The sequence below is a fragment of the Stegostoma tigrinum genome, chromosome 2 (genome assembly GCF_030684315.1).
Source record: "Stegostoma tigrinum isolate sSteTig4 chromosome 2, sSteTig4.hap1, whole genome shotgun sequence".
Classification (NCBI taxonomy): domain Eukaryota; kingdom Metazoa; phylum Chordata; class Chondrichthyes; order Orectolobiformes; family Stegostomatidae; genus Stegostoma; species Stegostoma tigrinum.
The window spans coordinates 89,450,681-89,472,818 of record NC_081355.1 but is presented as its reverse complement, the minus strand read 5'-3'; the positions used below and the strand labels follow the sequence as shown (position 1 = coordinate 89,472,818).

The 22,138-nt window shown below is 39.9% G+C and overlaps 1 protein-coding gene across 4 annotated transcripts in view; it reads right to left on the bottom strand.

Moving 5' to 3' along the window:
• Positions 1-22,138, bottom strand: part of tex10 (testis expressed 10) — a 94,029-nt gene that overhangs the window by 2,637 nt on the left and 69,254 nt on the right. For 3 of the 4 annotated variants that reach the window (XM_059655385.1, XM_059655397.1, XM_059655389.1), the window contains exons 12-14: positions 19,799-19,879; positions 12,769-12,950; positions 8,125-8,335 (exon numbers count right to left, since the gene is read on the bottom strand). In XM_059655385.1, the coding sequence (XP_059511368.1) occupies positions 8,125-8,335; positions 12,769-12,950; positions 19,799-19,879 (474 nt within the window). The remainder of the gene's footprint in view (positions 1-8,124; positions 8,336-12,768; positions 12,951-19,798; positions 19,880-22,138) is intronic. The other variant, XM_059655402.1, reaches the window with a different exon arrangement.

The following is a 22,138-nucleotide window of genomic DNA, read 5'->3' as shown; positions in this document are numbered from 1 at the left end:
AATCTTGAACTAACTACTCTTGCTGTAGTTTAGAATGTTCAGAGTTGAATGCGTTTCATGGTCAACAGATTATTAACCCACATTTTGATGTAAAACAAATGGAGAGGTAGCAGAACTCACCATTTTCAAAAAGTAATTGACAGTGACATCCAATGGCTGCCGGTTTTCCAGAAGCTTATCATCAAGAAGAGTTCAAAGTACAGATGGGCAACAGGCAAATAAACCCTCAAAACAAAGGCAAGTAGCCAGTGAAAGAGAGAAAGCTTAATTCAAGCTAGCACCCCTCCTCCCCCTCACGCTGCTATGTCACATTAAGGTTTCTCCATAGTCTAGATTTGCCAAATTGCAAACATGGATGAAGACATCTCATTCAAAGTAGGAAAATGTGCCTACTTTAACTGGAAAACTTGAAACACAAGAGAGATAGAACTGCTTATCCAATCACAGATGCTATTTGTCTTGTGCTTGTTGCTCCAGATCCTCCAACTGCAGGTTTCCTCTGTCCCACTCCACATATATACCTTAGCCTTTCTGGTGGTAAAGGATATGATTTTGGAAGATGGTGTTGATGAAGCATTACTAAGTTGCTGGTACACATTTTCTTTATGGTACACATCACTGCACTTTCTCAATAGCAGAGAAGAAAACGTTGAAGGTAGTGGGACAGGGTGCCAGACAAGGGCCGCTTTCTCCAAGCTTCAAGTGTCAATGGAGCTGCATCTAAGCAAATGAAGAGTATTCCACCAGACTCTTGACTTGTATTTGGTGGACAAACGCTTAGAGTCAGGTGATGAGTTACATGCTGCAGCATTCCCAATCTCAAACCTGTTATAGTGTTTACATGGCTGATCCAGTTCAGTTTCTGGTTAATGGTAATGCTCAGGATATTGATTTTGCAGGATTCAGTGATGGCAATGCCACTGAATTCAGGAAGAGATGGTTAAATTTTCTCCTGTTGGAGATGATCATTTAACAGAGGGCATACAAAACAAAGGAATACACAACAAATGGTGAGAAACATTACGGAACAGAGGAACCATGGACCACGTATCTGCCAATCCCCAAGGTAGCACAACAGTTAGATAAGGTGGCTAGGAAGGAATACTTTCCTTGATCTACCAAGACATACAGTATAAACAGCAGGTACATTGTGCTAGAACTAGTAGACTAGACTAACAGTACAATTGGTTACCTTTAAACGTACAGTTTAAATAGCAGAGGTCAATTCGCACAAGAGGGAAAGGAAAGAGAAACAATAACCGACCTCCCTGGTATTTTCATGGAGAAAAGATGAAGCAGATGGTGTTGGGTTGATAACTGAAGTGAGAACCAAGCAGAATATAAAAATTTCAGTAATGAAGTGAAAAAAATGACAATATGAGTCAAGACTGACATCTAACATAACAGATCTAAAGTCTTCCTTCGGCATCCAAGTAACAAGGCGGTGGGAAAAGGAGGAGCAGGGCTAACGAGGGGCCAAACTTTGCTCTCAAGTTGATTATTGAATATAACTTTTGGAAGTCATTGATTTACATGAAGACAAAGACTGTAACCTAGATGACATGAGAATATTTTGCATCTGTCTTTACAAAGGAAGCTGTTGCCAAGTCATATGTTAAATGATTGTTCAGAGACTTGATAGGCCTAAAAAGAGAAGTGATGGAATTTAATGTTGGTCACCAAGATAAGATGAAAGGGATTTGGGAATACGGAGGAAAGTAAGAGCGAAAATGCAGACGCATTGGCCATAATCCTCCAATCTTCATTAGACATAGGATGCTGTGAAAGAACTGGAGGAATTGCAAATATTACACATTTGTTCCAAACAAAAATGCAAGAATAAATGCAGCAACTACAGATCACTCAGTTTAACTTAAGTGGTGAGAACCCCTTTAGAAATGTCAATCCATAACAAAGTTGGACCATAAGACACTGGAGTGGAAGTAAGGCCATTCGGCCCATCGAGTCCACTCTGCCATTTAATCATGGCTGATGGGCATTTCAACACCACTTCCCTGCACTCTCCCCGTAGCCCTTAATTCCTTGCGAGATCAAGAATTTATCAATCTCTGCCTCGAATACATTTAATGCCCCGGCCGCCACTGTGCTCCGTGGCAATGAATTCCACAGGCCCACCACTCTTTGGCTGAAGAAATTTCTCATTTACGTTCTAAACTGACCCCCTCTAATTCTAAGGCTGTGTCCAAGTGTCCTAATCTCCCCGCCTAACGGAAACAACCTCCAGCATCCACCCTTTCTAAGCCATGCATTATCTTGTAAGTTTCTATCAGATCTCCCCTCAACATTCTAAACTCTGATGAATACAATCCCAAGATCCTCAGCCGTTCATCGTATGTTAGGCCTACCATTCCAGGAATCATCCGTGAGAATCTCCGCTGGACACACTCCAGGGCTAGTATGTCCTTCCTGAGGTGTGGGGCCCAAAATTGGACACAGTATTCTAAATGGGGCCTAACTAGAGCTTTATAAAGTCTCAGAAACAGATCACTGCTTTTATATTCCAACCCTCTTGAGATAAATGACAACATTACATTTGCTTCCTTAATCATGGACTCAACCTGCAAGTTAACCTTTAGAGAATCCTGGACCAACACTCCCAGATCCCTTTGTACTTCTGCTCTATGAATTTTCTGACTGTTTAGAAAATAGTCCATGCCTGTATTCTTTTTTCCCAAAGTGCAAGGCCTCACATTTGCTCACATTGAATTTCATCAGCCATTTCCTGGATCACTCTCCTAAACTGTCTAATTAACAGCCAGTTGGACAAGTGTTGTTTAATGAAGAAAATCCAGCTCACTTGTTAAGGAAAATAAATTACATTTAACTAATTTGTTTTAGTTTTTATGATAAGGTAACAGGTGGGGTTGATAAAGGTTGGGTGTTTCATTTAAGGTACATGAACTTCCAAAAGGCATTTAATAGAGTACCACGACAGGCTTGTCGGTAAAGGTAAAGCCCATGGAAGAGGGCCTGTAGTTGCACAAATTCAAAGGTGGCAGAGAGACAAGAAACAGGTAATAGTGGTGCATGTTTTTTTTCCCTCAGAATGAAAGAAGCTGAAGTTATACAGGAAGGTTTCTCAGAGGTTGGTATGAGCATCATGGCTTTCCTTCACCTATTTAATAACCTAGACTTGGGTACACAGGGCACAATTTTCAAGGTTTGTGGATGATACAAAATACTTCAAAGGCCATTGACAGGTGACACAATGGGTGGGGAACCGGCACGAGCTTTATTTTGCAGCAATTTGCAGTGGCACAATGTGGCATGAAGATCGAGGGGAAGCAATATAATCTGAAAAGTACCATTTTAAAGGGAACCAGGAGTACATGTGGCATGACAAGCTGATGATTCTGTTAATAAAGCAAATAGGATCCTGTTCATTATAAACAGAAGACTAGAAAGCCAAAAGAAGTTATAGTAAATCTACCTAAAATACTGATTCAAATTTCAACTAATATTGGACACAAAGTTTAAGAAAGAATGTGAATGAAGTAGAGCAGATGCAGAGAAAGTTTATGAAAACGGTTCCACAAAGAGGCACGTGATGTGCATCCTTAGCAAGGCTGAGATAAGAATTGATAGAAGTGTAAAAAATAATCAGAAGAGAAATTTCTTATTGGTTGAAGGATCAAGAGCCATAGGACATGGATTCAATTTGATTGGCAAAAAGAATCAGGAATCAAATAATTAGGCAACAGGTAATTAGAACTGGAATGCACTGTCTGAAATTGTGGAGGCAAATTCAATTACAGCTTTCCAAAGAAAATTGGATGATCAGCTGAAAGAGGAAAGGAAAATAAGGCTACAAGAGAAGTGAGGAGCTGACTGTGTGCCTAGTACGAAGTGAATCGATCTTGCAGAGCACCAGACTTTCTGCTCTTAACAATTCTGAGATTCTGTATAGAACACCAGATAAATCGCAGCTATAGTATTGCATACAACTTGAGCAACTACATTACAAGACTGGACACATTACAGTTGTTTTCTTCCTCAAGAAGGAAGATGATGGGATAATTGAAGTGCATAAAATTACAAGGGGCCAAGATAGAGTGGGGTAGGAAGGAACCAAATTCCTTTTCAGGAAGGTCATCAACTGAGACATAGATTTAAAGCAATTGATATTAGAAAAGGGCAGGGCGAAGAGTAGCTCTTTCAATCAAAGGCTAACAGGAATATGGAATTCACTGCCTCATCGGTAAAGGTAGAAACTCCTATTGTGTTTAAAAAAAAGCACTTGAACATGCACTGAAAGTGTCATGACCCCCAAAACGGTGGAAGATTAGGAATAAGATTAGGTTATATAGCTTTTCGGATGGATGAGACATAATGGGTCAAATAGCCTTCTTCTCCACTGCAAACTTCGCTGTTTCATCCAGTTACGACGAGATATCTTCTTCACTGACCAATTTGATTGAAAATGTCAGATTACAAACATCAGATTAAATATCATTATGTTTTTCATCAACTTACTCAGAAGGCACTTTGACAATGTCAATTTTTTTCATATTCATTTTGTGGAATGTGGATGTCGCTGTCTGGCCAGCATTTATTGCCCGCCCCTCATTGCCCTTGAGAAGCTGGTGGTGAGCTGCCTTCTTGAACCGCTGCAGTCCACCTGCTGTGGGTTGACCCACAATGCCATTAGGAAGGGAATTCCAGGATTTGGACACACTGGCAACAAAGGAACAGCAAGTCAGGATGGTGAGATGGTGGAGGGGAACTCAAAGGTGGTGGTGTTCTGGTACATCTGCTGCCCTTGTCCTTCCAGATAGAAGTGCTCATGGGTTTGGAGGGTGCTGTCTGAGGATCTTTGGTGAATTTCTGCTGTGGATTTTGTAAACAATACAGTCTGCTACTAGTGAGCACCAGTAGCGGAGGGAGTGGATGCAGTGTCAATCAAACAGGTTGCTTTGTCCTGGGTGGTGTCAAGCTTCTTGAGTGTTGTTAGGGCTGCACTCATCCAGGCACGTGGGGACTATTCCATCACATTCCTGACTTCTGCCTTGGAGATGGTGGACAATCTTCATGGAGTCAAGTGGTGAGTTACTCGCCACAGAGTTCCTAGTTTCTGGTGTGCACTTGTAGTCAATGCATTTATGTGATAAATCCAGTTGAGCTTCTGATCAATGTTAACTCCCAGGAAGTTGATAGTGGGGGAGTTCAGCAACTGTAATTCCATTGAATGTCAAGGGGCATTGGTTAGATTGTCTCTTATTGGTGATGGTTATTGCCTGGCATTTGTGTGGCGCAAGTGTTACTTGCCACTTATCAGCCCAAGCCTGGATATTGTCCAGATCTTGTTGCATTTGGTCACAGACTGCTTCAGTGTCCGAGAAGTCGCGAACGGTGCTGAGTATTGCACAATCATCGGCGAACACCTCCACTTCTGACCTTATGGTGGAGAAAAGGTCATTGATGAAGCAGCTGAAGATAGTTGGGCCTAGGACACTACTCTGAGGAACTCCTACAGAGATGTCCTGGAGCTGAGATGACTGATCTCCAACAACCACAATCATCTTCCGACGTGCCAGGTATGACTCCAATCCCCAGCGAGTTTGCACCCTGATACCCACCTGATTCCACACTCGGTTGAATGCAACCTTGATGTCAAGGGCTGTCACTCTCACCTCAATTTGGAATTCAGCTCTTTTGTCCATGTTTGAAGCAAGGCTGTGCTGAGGTCAGAAGCGGAGAGACACTGGCAGAATCCAAAGTGGGCGTCACTAAGTAGGTGCTACTTAATAGCCTTTGATAACACTTTCCGTCAAGATTGAGAGTCGACTGATGGGGCATTGATTGGCTGGGTTGGATCTGTCCTGCTTTTTATACACAGGACATACTAGGGCAATTTTCTACATTGTAGAATAGATGCCAGTGTTGTAATTGTACTGGAACAGCTTGGCTTGGGGAGTGGCAAGTTCTGGAGCACAACTCTTCAGTGCTATTGCCAGAATGTTGTCCGTAGCCTTTGCAGTATCCAGTGCCTCCAATCTTTTCTTGATATCACATGGCATGAATCAAATTGGCTGAAAATGGTATCTGTTATGCTGGGGACCACTGCAGGAGGCCAAGATGGATCACCCATTTGGCACTTACGGCTGAACATTGCTGTGAAAGCTTCAGCCTTATCTTTTGCACAGATGTGCTGGGCTCTTCCATCATTGAGGATGGATATTTGTGGACCATCACCACCATCGTCCACCACCATTCATAACTGAATACGGCAGGGCTGCAGAGCTTAGATCTGATCCTTTGGTTGTGGGATCACTTAGTTCTGTCCATCTCTTGCTCTTACACTGTTTGGTGTGCAAGCAGTCCTGTTTAGTGACTTCACCAGGTTGACTCCTCATTTTCAGTTATGCCTGGTACTGCTCCTGGTATGCCTTCCTGCACTTTCCACTGAACCAGGGTTAATCCCCTGTCTAGATGGTAACAGCTAAGTGGGGAATATGCCAGGCCATGAGGTTACAGATTGTGCTGGAATACAATTCTGTTGCTGTTAATGGCCCACAGCACTTCATGGATGCCCAGTCTTGAGTTGCTGGATCTGGCTGAAGTCTGTCCTCTTTAGCACAGTGATAGTGCCACACTAGAGGTTATTTTCAACGTGGAGGCAGGTCTTGGTCTCCACATGGACTGTGCGGCGGTCACTCTTACTGATACTCCTTTACTCTTTTATTCATTAACGGGATGAGGACATCGCGACGGTTTATTGTCCATCTCTAGTTGCCCAGAGGACAGTTTACAGTCAGTTACATTGCTGTGGGTCTGGACTCACATGTAGGCCAGACAAGGTAAGGATGGCAGTTTCGTTCCCTAAAGGACATTAGTGAACCAGGCGTTTTTCCAACAATTGACAATGAATTCATGATCATCATTAGATTGTTAATTCCAGATCTATTTTATTGATTTCAAATTCCACCATCATCCATGGCAGGATTTGAACCCTGGTCCCCAGAATGTTATCCGGATCTCTGAGTTAAGAGTCCAGTGATAAAACCACCAGGCCCTTTCATCAGCTGAGGGAGGACAGGGAGGTATACTGTCATGGCCAGATGCATCTGCAGCTGGCAGACTGGTATGGATGAGGTCAAGTATACTTTTCTCTCTTGTTGGTTCCCTCAAAATCTGCTGCAGACCCAGTCTAGTAGTCCATGTCCTTTAGGACCTGACCAGCTCAATCAGCAGTACTGCAGTTAAGCCACTCTTGGTGGTGAACATTGAAACTCCCTACCCAAAATACATGTTGTGTCCTTGCCATCCTCAGGTGTCTCCTCCAAGCATTGCTTAATATGGAGGAGTACTGATTCATCAGCTGAGGGAGGACAGTACGTGGTAAGTAGTAGGAGGTTTTCCTGCCCATGTTTAACCTGAAGCACAAGACTTCATGGGGTCCAGGGTCAACATCCTCCCGAAGGTGTACCTCTGCACTGTTTGCGAGGACAAACTGTAACAATGTAGAAAGAATCTATTTAAAAAGTTAATGAAGGCTAGAGGAGCAGAAATTGCAAAGACTTTGGCAAAAAAAAATTGCGGCCTTTCTCAGCAGCACAACTGACAGTGTAAAATCTGTTACCATGATGATCAGAATAGAACATTCAAAAGGGCATGATAGAAGAAGAAAGGACTGGATACAGAAGTCGATTAAATGAAAGGGAAATCATGAACTATCAAATCATGACTTAGCACAGTTGTCTCACGTAGAAATAACCAAGTATTTCAAATGTTATAATCAACAACTTAAAAATGGACTTTAGTGCAGTTGACAGTGACTATTCATTTTTAATATGAACCTTTGATGTGATGGAGATTGTACAAAGTTAACTTGTTCCCATTATCTCTTGCCCACAGTACTAATTATTCTAGATCATACAAATTTTCTGTAGTACTTCCACTAATTTATTTCAGCCCCAAACACAGTTTTGGATTGGTAAAGTTTTCAGACAATGGAAGTGATATGCATAAGCTGGTGGACCTATCAAATCTTCTGAATATTCAGCAAAATAGTAAAATAATTAGGGTGTGTTTAAAATATCGATATTCATTCATAAAAAGGAGAGTTAGGTGCTTTTGGAATATTGTCACGAAAGGCAGTCATACCGTGATGTCCTGTATGACCTGTTGCACAAGTGCTGCATTTGCTACCATGTGCTGCCTAAGCTGTACTTGTTGAAGCAGAAGACGAAGGATCTGCGCAACGACAGGAAGCTCCTCCTGGCAGGTGCCAGTTACCCTCAAACTCTGCAGCATCAGTCGCAGCAGGCGGGGTATGCGGACCAATGCAGCAAGGCACGATCCCCACAACAATTCTCTGCAAAGAAATTGTCAATACATCACAATTAGAAAAATATCAAAAAAGGGCAAATTGATTTTTTTGTTTTGAACTCTAAAGGAATAGAATACAAAAATGAAGTGGTAAAGTAGAATCTACATGAGATTTATAATAGCACTCAAGAGCCTCGTTACCATTCAAGACAAAACAGCCTACTTGATCAGCATCCCATCATCCCATCTATCTCCTTAACATATTCAACTGGGCAGTTTTATTTTATAGGCACACTCACTCACTTAAATCTAAAGTATTCCATCCTCATGTTGACTTGTGCCTTCTAGATGGCACCCATGCCTTTAGGTGTCACGAAGTAACATACACACATCTCAGCCTTGGACCTGCTCTGCCACCAACATACAATGTCAGCAGTTTATCCCATCTACAAAATGCACTGCAGTAACTTACCAATGCTCTTTCAACAGCAGCTTTCAACTCACAACCTCTACCACCTGGAAAAGCCAAGATTAGCAAAGGTGTAGGACCATGCCAGCTGCAAAGTCCAATTCAAGTCATATGTTAACTTTGGAACATATTGCCATTTCTTCACTTGTGTAAACAGATCCTCTAGCTTCCTCACTAGGGTAACGTACTTCACCACAGGGACTGATGCAGTACAAGTTTCATTACCGTCTTCTCAAGCAAAATAAATATTAGCCTTATCAACAATGCTCATATCCCAAGCAAAAATTTCAATAATTACAGTGTGTTACATTTCATCTTAGAAGCTGGAAATTAGTTCATACTGAACTAGAGTTTGTCAAATTGTTTCCAAGTACTGTCATTGAAATTCAACCAGAAGTTTTGACAAATCTGTTGTAATCTAAAATACTCAGTATTCACAAAAGCAGTTAAGTACACCTTCTATAAATTTACCACAGCAACACTTTCCAAACTCGGAAAAAATCTATCATCTAGAAGGACAAGGGCAGCAGATACATGGGAACACAACGAACTGCAGGTTCTATTTGAAGCCATGCACCACCCTGACTTGGAAATATATTGCCTTTTCCTGGGTCAAAATCCTGGAACAGCCTCTGTGAAAGCATGGTAGCATCCCTAGTCCCAAAGGACTACGACAGTACAGGAAGGCAGCTCACCACCACCATCTCCAGGGCAAATAGGGATGGACAATAAAGGATGACCAAAGCCACCATTCCATCGAGTTTTGAGAAGATTTGTAGCTCAGGTTAAGTTTCTGGATGTGAATTTGCTCGCTGAGCTGGGAGGTTAGTTTTCAATGTAGTCCAACACTACATTGGACAAACAGGCAGGAAGCTAGCCACCAGGATACATGAACATCAACTAGCCACAAAACGACATGACCCACTATCACTCGTATCCTTACATACAGATGAGGAAGGACATCAATTTGATTGGGACAACACATCCATCCTAGGACAAGCCAAACAAACAGAGACACGCACGAGAATTCCTGGAAGCATGGCATTCCAACCGGAACTCCATTAACAAACACATTGATTTGGAGCCCAACTACCACCCTCTGAGAAAAAGAACAAGAAATGACATCACCAATGCAGGAAATGACATCACCAACCCAAGGAAACCTAAACAGATAAATAGAAAGCGGGACATAACACCAGCACTTCACCAGAGGCTCAGTGATGATGTTACCTACAATGGTGACGAAACGTCTGAAAACTAACCTTCCAGCTCAGCGAGCAAACTCACATCCACCAACATTCCATGTATGAAAAAATAAATCTTTAAAAAAAGACCAATAATCAAATAACATTTTGTTTAGCCTTTTTAATACACCCCTTGTTTTCCTGAGTTTTACCAGTTTGTATTGATTGCATTTACAATATTTATACTTGCTGCAAATGAACATAGTTCCCAGGTTTCAATTCAATCAAACTCCCGTTACTCTGCTGTTTTTAATCCAACTTGCGTATATTTCATAACCTAACATAGAGTTCATTGTTCAGATAAAAACTGAGGATTCTGCAGAAGATGAAAGAATTTATTGTGGATACAAGTGTTCAGATTATTGAATGAAGATGATATTGCTCGATCTAGCAGGTTAGGAAACAAATGGACACAAGTCACATTTGACAGTGGAACAAATATAATTGTCTTTGAAATGTTTCAGAAAAGAAAAATGTCCACAGTTCAAAGAAACACACAGCCTACAAAATTCCCCAAATGACAACCTGAGTTTCACCAATTAATGGCATTTCTTTTGAATGACAAATCAGTAAAGAATACTTGAGATTCTTTAAGGAAACAGCCCCAGACGGTTTTATACAAATCTAAAGAGTGAACTGGGATTATTTTAGATTGTATTGAGATTTTTTGTACTGCAGTGCAATGTCAGCTCTCATTCCTTATTTTGTACGGTGCAAGGACAGAAACTACACTGACACAGTTACTGTATCAACAGCCAGTCAAAAAAGATACCCATACATCAATGCATACTTTGCTTAAAAACGAGTCTTCAGCTAGCCGTACTTAATCTTCAACACTTTTTTTCTGACATCACAGAGGCAGATAAGTAAATGAAGCCACACCAAATGAACAAGATTCCTCAATTTCACTTTAATTAAGGACAAGATATATAAGGATCAAGTTATAACCTTATTGGCAATACTATTCATAAATTATGCAAGCAATTGTTGAATGGCATTTTATTCAGTATTTAAATCTCTTGTTTGTTTTCGAGACATATGTGAATTTTTCTTGGTTTCTGGTTTCATACTTACATTTCCCTGCTGTTTTTGAAACTGGTATCCATTGGAATAGTAGTTATTTAAATTATACCACAAATGAACAAGAACAAACTATGCAAATAAGAGGTAACTGAGTAGTTTGCAAGCAGAGCCTTATTTTATCCCCCACTTCTTTCTAACCTTTTTCAACATCTAACATCAGATTGTATGGCTTTAAAATAATGTTTCTTTGATTATTTTTATCATGAACAAACACAGCATGACTTAACATATTAAATTTGGTCAGGTCATACTTGGCTGACTCTTAGCAAACATGAAAGGCATTCATTTCAAGCTCCTTGGCCCATCCGTTATCTTAACTGTTCAACAAGATCAGAACAGATGAGGAAAGCAACTTTAGACATTAAAGAAATGGGGTCATCATCAGCTTGAAAAAGTATCTATTTCTTTCCATAGATGCTGCATGACCTGAGCTTTCTGTTTTTATTTCAGTTTTTCACTTTCTGGAGTGTTTTGCTTTTGTTTGCTCAATAAGTATTCTGTCTCTCTTTGAAGATTTCGAGGATGTATTGAAGTAGTAACAAAACATGAAGATATTAAAATAGAAATAATCAGGAATTAAAATTAGGAAAAGGAATTGTAGTTGTCATAACCTACTGTTCAAAAGAAAGGTACAGAGATAAATCAAGTAGCATTAAGCAATTAGTCTCATCAGTAGTATGCAATCTGCTCAAATACATAACAACATTTGCATTTAGATAGAACTTTTAAAATGTCTCAAGGTGCTTCCCAACAGCATCATAAACAAAATTTGACAGAGAGTGATATGAGACGACAGGACGACATGTGAACAAAGGAATGGTCAAACAGAAGCATCTTATAAAATGATAGAGGTAACATGGTTTCGTAAGACAATGGCAAACCTCAAGAACTTATTTAGCTGAAGGCACAACCTCTAACAGTGGAATGATTAAAATTAGGGATATACATGAAGCCCAAACTGGAGAAGCATAGAGATAGGGTAACGGGTTACAAGCACAGGAAGAAGTCACAGAGATAGGGCAGACAAGGCCATCTGGATATTTAAAAACAAGTACAAGAATTTAAAAATTAAGCCTTTTGCTGATGAAGGCATTGTACATCAATGAGCTTAGGACTGACAGGATGAACTCAAAATTACTGAAACAAAGCAGAACTGCAGATGCTGGAAATCTAAAACAAAAACAGAAACTGCAAGAGAAACTGAGCCGATCTGGCAGCATCCATGGAAAGTAGAGTTAACATTTTGACTCCAGTAAACCACCTTTGGCACTTTTTGAAGTCCACTTTAGACAGCACAGTCTTGTTTCAATATCACACCCAAAAGATTCTAATACTCAATAGTGTACCGAAATAAACTAAAATCTAGTAACACTTCATCCAATCAATTAATCCGGCCAAAAAAAATACTAATTTAAAAAGACAGATCTAACACAAGCTGAAACTTTCGCAACTATTCCAAATAAATCACATTTAATATTGGATTACACCACACCGTAAACCAATGTACAAGATCTTTATTAACAAAAAAAGTTATGCTCAGGAAGTACATACTGTTTAGAAGTATAAGTAGTAAGAATAAAGATAACAGGCAGAAAGAAGGCTTAATCTTCTGGATCCACAAAGAAAGAATATGACCGAAAATAGAGGAACGTGAGCAGAAAACTCCAAAGGAATTTTAATTACCTCTTTTGTGCATTTCCTCTGCTGTTCCTTTCCAAAGTTAGTATGAAGTAAAGGATGCTGTAGCAACACCCGGCAAGGAAATTCAACAAACACTCATTAGGAATAAAGGCTGGATCTATGAGTTGACCAACTGCTTTTAAGAGTGACCCTGCAGTGCTGTCTGGCAAGAGATGAACACTCACCTGAAGAGAAACAGAAATGTGGATTTATATATATGAAACACGTAATTAGTCTATAGAAATTACTTGTGCTCAGAACCAAAATTTTCCAGCAATATTATCAGAAACACAAGACAAGGAAAATAAGTACATCCACATTGTTCTTGTTGATTTAGATTAACTGTCAGTTATGTCATCTTTGGATCAGTGCTGGTAGAACAGATTTGTACAGCGAAGAATTAAAAAGCCTCTGATGTCCAACAGGCTTTTTAAAAAGAAATCTGTGTAGTTGTTTAAAGAAAACATGTTTCAGCAATAATTTATGTTGCATTCTTTCAAGTTTGTTTTTGGAGGTTATTGAAAAAAAAAGCACACAATTTTCACCCTGCAGGTGGCAAGGAAAGCAATGAAAAGGACAAATAATTGAGTAAGTTGGCCTTGGAGAGATACTCACTCACTTCTCACCCACCTCACCAATTAAGTGCTGGGTAACAAGGTCCACTAGAGATTTTCTCAACTCACCCCTAATTAAAGGGGGGGGGGAGCTAGAGCGAGAGCCACACACAACACTGATGATCGAATTCTCCTTAAGTCAATATCAAAAATAATTTATGCAAAAGACTCACTGAGGATTCAAGTATGAACAATTGGGATGATAGTAAAGTTCATTTTCAGGAAAGAACTGACCAGTGAATCATCACTTTCTTTAAAAACGTGGTTTTCAGATCTAAATATCAAAGGCAAGACTAGCATTTATTGCCTATCTCTAAGTACCTTTCAGAAGATGATTGTCAACCACTTCTATGAATCACTGCACTCAATATGGTGCTGGTATATCCACAATTCTGTTAGGAGGAAGTTCCACCGAGGCCATCTAGCCCAGGGCCAGTCCCAGTTCCCCAGGAATCTAAAGCCCTCCCTCCTGCACCACTTTGCCAACCTGGATTTTCATTTGTCCTACCTTCAGAAGTCTGTACTCTTCCACTGGAAATTATCTGGAAATTACTACATTTCTTCACATGATGTAAGTGTCGTTGGCCAGGCCCGCATTTATCGTCCATCCCCAATTGCCCAGAGAACAATTAAGAATCAAACCCACATTGCTGTGGGTCTACAGTCACACATACACTAGCTCAGGTAAGCAGTTTGCTTCCCAGAAGGACATTAGTGATTTTTCCAACAATCAACTATAGTTTCATGGTCAATGTTAGACTCTTAGTTCCAGGTATTTTTATTAAATTTAAACTTCACCATCTACCATGATGTGATTTGAATCCAGGTCCCCAGAACATTACCTGGATTGATTGTCCAGCATTATCACAAGCCACTGTCTCTCCTTTGCCAACTTTCTTCACAGTATTCTAAATTCTGATTGCAGGCCAACATTCCCCTTCCTAAATCATTTGTACCAACATGCGCCCTGGCATCAGAGAGGTAGCATTTTCCTGGAGTCAGACTGATGCCCCCAGAAACATCCATTTGTTCCCCAACCAATAAGTCCCCTATCATGTTGGTTCCTCCTTTTATCTTCCTCTCCTCTTGTACAGCTGAGCTGCTTACAGTGCCACAAATGTCACTCTGGCTGCACTCCCCTGAGGAATCTGTTCCCTCAATTTCCAAAATCGGAAAACCCACCTGTGAGCAGTGATTCCTGCATTACCTGCCTGCTTCCCTTGGACTGCTTGGCAGTCAACCTTCCTTCAACCATTCCCTTAAACTGTGATGTGACCAACTTTCTGAATGTGCTATCCACGTAACTCTTCAATTAGCAATCAGCCACAATGTCTGCAGTTATTCCAGCTCCAAAACACTCAGCTCACATTTCTGCAGCTGAAAGCACTTACTGCAATATGGTCATCTACGACTCCGGTAAGGTCTCTGACTCTCATCGTATTATTAGCCACACATTCCATTTGACCAACCGCCAGGTCTTAAACAAACTTACTTTAGTCTTTCTTACTCATTTCAGTCTTAAACTTATTCCAGTATGCTAACTTTACTTCCCTTGCCCTACTTTGCTTTGTTATTTTATTATATTGGCCCTGACTTTCAGTAATTCCTGCTGTTTCTCCGTTAAACCCTTTGCCCAAAAAAATGCACATTTTTAAAAAAAATCACAAGCCAGTTGACCCACCAATTTCCTGTGACATCACTATTTGTTAATTTTACCTTGAACTGGCAGCTGGTAAACCATGCTTCCTCTCTCACTGCTGACTTCCTAAATCTGGGCCTCAATATATCCCATTTCTGCCTCCTCTCTCACTGCTGACTCCCTAATCCTGGGCCTGAATATACCCTGCTAATCCCTCTTCACTCACTATTGACTCCACAAATCTGGGCCTCAATACATGCTCTTGCCACCTCCTCTCTTGCTCCTGTATTGATGCTGCAGGTTATCACGGCAGAAATAGATGAGTATATTAATCTGTCGTCATCTTGTTATGAATGGTAAAAACATTCAAAGAGTTTTTAATTCTATGGTTATAATTTTCACCACTCTGACCTTACTTGTTGGCACTTCATTGGTTCTGTACCATTGTCAAACTTTGGCTGTCATTACCCACATTGCCACACTGAACTAATGCCATGTGCAAAACTTTATCTGCATCCTTGTGTATATGATTCAGAAGTACACTATTTCTAGGGTGATTCATGTGAAAGCTACCAAATGGCACAGCTCTTATTTTCTCCAATAATAGTGGCTAGTCTTTGGCAAATAGGATAAAAGGAGAATCCAAAGAGATTCTATTAGTACATTAAGGGCAAAAGATACTTGTTTGGCCACTTTTGGTAATATGGGTTCAATTCTGGTCTACCTGCTATAGGGAGGATGTTGTGAAACTTGAAAGGGTTCAGAAAAGATTTACAAGGATGTGGCTAGAGTTGGAGGGTTTCAGTTAAAGGCAGAGGTTGATAGGCTGGGGCTATTTTCCCTGGAGTGTCAGAGGATGAGGAGTGACCTTATAGAGGCTTACAAAATCATGAGGGGCATGGATAGGGTGAATAATCCAAGTCTTTTCCCAGGGTAGGTAAGAAGGGGGAGAAGATTTCAAAAGGGTAACTTTTTCACGCAAAGGGTGGTGCGTGTATGGAACGAACAGCCAGAGGTGGTGGAGGAGGCTGGTACAACATTTAAAAGCATTTGGATAGGTATATCAATAGGAAGGGTTTAGAGGGATATTGGAAAAATGTTGGCAAATGGGACGACACTAATGTAGTATACCTGGTCAGCATGCAGGAGTCGATTGAAAGGTCTGTTTCTGTGCTTTACATCTTTATGACTCTAAGTTCAATTAGCCTGGAGATTTTTGAAAAAGTAACAAAAAGGCTCATTGAGAGTAGTGCTGTTGATGTGGTGTACATGGACCTCCAGAAGGTGTTTGATATCGTGCCACATATCTGGCTTGAGTTAAATTACAGCTAGGGAATAAAAGGGTCATTAGCAACATGGATACAATACTGGCTGAGTGATAGGAAACAGACAATAATGGCTCATGACACTTTTAGGCTTGAGGGAAGTCTGTAGCGGAGTTCCGCAGGGGTGAGTACTGCTGGGCTTCTGGCAGGCTGGTGAATTTGTGGCTACAATGTTCACACCTAGAATGCTTCTAATGTTAATGTTTGAAGTCAATGACCAGTTAAATCAAGCTGAACACTAATATGGTTTCCAGTGTTTCTTTTTTTTTCAGATTTCCATAAACAATGATATTTTGCTTTTACTTCCCAAAGATGATCTTGTTTCAGCCTCCTCAACAGCTGATGAGAATGGGCCTCAAAGAAATCACGGCTTGGGACGAATGCTTCTCAGCTGCGCAGTCACTGATCACTCGTACTATGATGTTTTAAAGTTATAAATGAAGGGTAATTTTAACTTTTATCTAAAGAGAATTCTACTCATTTCTGTCTGCAATTGTTCACAAATAATTGCACAATTGCTGAAAAAGGCATTTTGTACTCAAGACAATTAGCAAGAACATGAATCCAAAGGGGAAAACCATTAATACTGCAAGGGAGTGCTGGCTGATTGACAAGTGGACTGTCATTAGTAAAGGTGTTGCCATGGAAAACATACCAATGAATTATGATTGGCAGTTAACAGCCAGCTTTTATATAATTTTAAAATCAGGAAGATTGATTGATTGGTCAGGGCACTGCCCTGAGAAATGAACCACTAAACGGCTGCAACATAAGATGAAATAGAACACATGTACCCATTGCACTTATTTGAGGGAACAAAGGTCTGTATATGTAGCTTCTCGTATACATAAGCACAACAGCCTGAAAACAATCCTAAATTTGTCATCATTCTTTTCACGACAGGATCGTTGACTAAATGTGCTTCAATTGCAAATTCTCATTTAAAGTCGGACACGGTGCTGCAAGTTTTGCCAGAGTGGACTGGTTGCGTAGTATCAATATATAGCTTGTTGCCAAATGGGCAAAAGGATATGCTGTTTGACACAAAACTCCAGTCGTGGGCCTACACACCTGGTATCACACCAGCAATGAAATCTGCATATCACACTACTCATAGGCAGCAAGCTGTGTCATTTGGGCTAGACCGCATCTTCCTGTTAGATCATCATATGACGAACATGTGTCATAACAGCACAAAGTCAGCTTCACCCGCTGCTCAAACTTCAGAGTTTAGACAATATACAGCAAGAATTCATCTGATCACAGGAGCCATTGTCATACAGGATGTCTCTGATCAGCATCAAGCTGGCAGAGTGAAAAGAAAAGAGCTCAGGCCTTGTTCACGAGGATGCCGGTCAGACCAATCTCATAATGAACCAAACTGTATGAATCCCAATACAAAGGTGGTAGGTTTACAGGGGACACCAATAAAGAACGCCATGGTGGATTTCATTTAGGACATCATGAAACGAGAACTCATTTAATTGTTACATATCAAACGTGAATTTAAGCACAAGATGAAGCCCATTAAGACATGCAGAGAAATTCAGGCAGCTGCAGATTCAAACATAGCAAACGTATCATCTACACATTTCAAATAGGGAAAGAGAGAAGGTTAGGTCACATTCCTTCAAAAGGACATATTTCTCATGGAATCCAACAAAGACATTTGGACATTGCAGGAATCCATACATGGTCTGTTCATAATGAACTCAACTGCACAAGCTGCCAAGTTCATAAATGCAATGAATACGCAATCACAAAATGGTGCTCAGTCTAGATCGCACTGTATACTGCAGGAGTGCAGAAGTCTACGCTTCCTTCAGTGACACACTGATGAATAAGCACACTGCTGAATAAGCTAACGATGTCAAATGAGCAGATGAACAATGTATGGCTATTGATTTGCAAATCCTGTATGGTCTTTGCAAATGTCAAGAAGTTCTTCACCATGCAAATTAAAAACGTTCTCAAGATTGCTTGTAGCAACCCAACCTATTCAACCATTTGCCCAGTTCATGTTGTGCAGAACCAGTTGCAGTTAAGACGAAGTAAAGAGAAATTACTTATGTGCGTCTTAGTGGGCCACCCATATGCAGACACAATGCATCGTGAGCACAAAGCCGATTGTAAATATCACCTGGCTGCTTGCTAACCTTACACAAAATCGAGTAAACACTTTTAGCATGCTTTCAAGTAAGGTTGCCCGGCCATACTGAGCAGCAGGTCCAATGGATACAAATTTGAGCATGTCTTTAATGACAGTATGCAATTTGTAGATTTATTCATGTTTGCTGAGGATCACTTTCCAGTCCCTTTGTCAGGTTGACTGATATACATGTCCAGTTTGGCACTGAGGCAAATTTTTCAACAATACTCCTGTTGTGTGGTGCTAAACAACTATTTAAATTATTACATTTTAAAGTACATTATAGACATGCATCTCTCCCTCACAGGTGAATTGATTTCAGAGAAAAAAACCCAAAATGTTGGTAAAATTCCTTCCAAATGAATTCCAAACTGACTAAAACTGGAATATTATTTGTTGACTTTTACAGGCAGCAACTTTATATATAGTTTAGAAGGCACAGGTTTCATTCTCAAAAACAAAAATGGACAGAATCACTGAATTCAATGCCAAAAACTAGCAAAATTAAGACATTTCAATGCAAGGGGTTTCACTCACTCACTGAATAAGTAACATTACTCATTTACATTGATACAGTGTCATTACACAAGTATTAACCACAGCTCAAGGCAAACAAAATGTCAACTGTGACGCAAAGGTTTCAGAAGCATTGAAAAGTATATGTAGCTGCTTTCGTAACTCAACAGGCACTTACTGACTGCTCACATCTGAAAGTAAACATAATCATTTGCTTTATTTCTTCCTTGCCCTTTTTTTTTAAAACAAAAAGTCAAAAATAAATTAAAAAGATTTTAAATCTAGTTTTGTCTTGCTAAAATAACTTCTGAAGCAATTCTCTCAAAATCTGGTGCCTCCACGTTGCATCACATTTCAAAATTTATCGTTATTTTGTGCCAAGCTTTGAATCAAAAATCAGGTGTTTGGAACTAGCCACACTGACCATGACTTACATTAGTAAATCACAAAGCTTTAAGATTGTTCTCTTTTATATTACTCTTTGCTTTATTGTTCTCACTTCTAGTCCTTCACTATGTCATAGGTTTGTTGCAAATTTCCAACTTTGCCCTTTTTTTAAATGCATGTGTCCGTCTTCAACATTCTACCTTCTTATAGTAATAAGGCTGATGTTATGAGCTTGGTGAAATGGGAGGCACAAAGATGTGTAATAAGATTTAACGGCATACTGAACTGTTCATACCTTTTCTGTCCAATGCAGCATGAAGGCCCACAGTGCCCTCCCAATTCAAAAACACAGTAATCCAAAAAATGGATCATCGGTAACAATTCAACAAGTTACTAGACTTACCAGATGCTTACAGATGGCACTTTGTAAAATATCACAGCACTGGATTCTGGAAGGTATGGCTGATAAACATTGACATATCACCTGTAAGGTAAATACAAAAGTAGTTCATAGCAAAGAATATTACAATATTACATACCAAATTTGGTATCAATCTTCTAAAGTATCATCAATGTTTTCCATACATGGGCAACAGATACTTAGCATTTAATCTCAGTTGAATCTACATTGAATTTACAAAGATATGATTCCAAATAAATGCTACAAGTGGAATGTAAAATGATAAATATACATATAAATAAAAAAAAGTCAACAAGGACTCGCTCCAACCAATTCTCCATCCCTTCAAACTTCAAACCAGCGTCTACAGGAAAACAACACATACGGACCAAATACTGAACTACAGGAGCAATCATCCCAACACCCACAAACGCAGCTGCATTAGAACATTATTCCAACGAGCCACCACACACTGCAGCACAAAGGAACTACGCGGAGCAGAGGAAAATCACCTATGCAGCGTATTCAAAAAGAATGGGTACCCTATGAACACAGTCCGCTGATTTCTCAGCAACAAACCCAAACAAACAGACAAAACGGGCTCAGAAACCATAACCACTCTCCCCTACATCAAAGACATTTCCAAAATGACTGCCAGACTACTCGGACCTCTTGGCATCAGAGTAGCCCACAAACCCACCAACACACTAAAACAGCAGCTAATGAACTTAAAAGACCCTATACAGACAACAAATAAAACAAACGTCATCTACAAAGTACCTTGCAAGAACTGTGACAAACACTACATTGGACAAACTGGCAGAAAGCTAGCCACCAGGATACACGAACATCAACTAGCCACAAAACGACATGACCCACTATCACTCATATCCTTACATACAGATAAGGAAGGACACCACTTTGATTGGGACAACACATCCATCCTAGGACAAGCCAAACAGAGACATGCACGAGAATTCCTCGAAGCATGGCATTCCAACCGGAATTCCATCAACAAACACGTTGACTTGGAGCCAATCTACCATCCCCTGAGAAAAAGAACAGGAAATGACATCACCAACCCAAGGAGACCTAACCAGATAAATAGAAAGCGGGACATAACACCAGCGCTTCATCGGAGGCTCACTGATGATGTTACCTAGAATGGTGACGAAATGTCTGAAAACTAACCTTCCAGCTCAGCGAGCAAACTCACTTCCAGAACCTCAACCTGAGCTACAAATCTTCTCAAAACTCGCTCTCCATCCCTTCATAAGAAAGGATACCCAAAGTTCTATCAAGTGAAAAGATTTTGTAGCTGACCAGTACAGGCATTATAGCAGAAGTGCAAAAGGGCATGGAACCAAACAGCAGACAACGATTGAACTAATTCAGCTGCAAATTTGGTTAAGGGATAAGAGATATTTTTTTCTTGACTGACGGTAAGTATACAATGGAAGCCCCTGGGGATAATAGCTGGAATATTGTTTTCCTTGTTTTATCTCAATGACTTGGAATTTTACATGGGGAATACAATTTTGAGATGATACAAATTGTGATGTAATAAACTGGGGACAGGCTAGAAAAAGTGGGATTTTTTTGGGGCAAAGTGGACACCCAAAAGGCATGCAGCATTGGGCTAAATACAACAGCTTTTTGTAAAGGTTGGCTTGTATTTCATGGGCCAATTGAGAGTTTTATTCTATGATCCGTCCAACTTCAATTGGATAGGAATGATTTGATAAGAATAACTAAGTTATATTCAATTAAAATGCAACAGATTGTAGATTTTCCAGATATTTTAAACAGTTAATTGACAACAGGATATGGATTAAAGTTGCAAACACATTATGCAACAAATGAGGATTTCAACATCCAAGATGAACATTTTTATAGCATCATTAATCTGCAAACAAAGTATTTATCCAATTAACAGCAGAGATTAGGAAATTACCCAAGGATCTGAGCATTTCTGTAATGGGATAGTAGTAAAGAACATTGGAAAATCATAGTTCTCTAATTTTATTTTATAGTGTCTAATTATCACCAGATTGCAAGTGACATGCCAATAAATTCTCAGCATGTGCTTACAGATGTACAGCATTCAATCAAGAATTGAAAAATAAATCAATTAATTTCTGCATACATCACAGAAAATGTCAATTTTTACAGGGCAGTAGCTTGATATTGTGTTTCTGGAGCTATGACATTGTAATACTGTTCAAGACCTGAATTTTGCTCTGTACTAGCAGATACATGCAATACTTAGATGAAATATTATGCTTCAAAACTTACAATAAGATCACAACTAATTACGATGGTAATCCAGACAGAAGGCTTAAG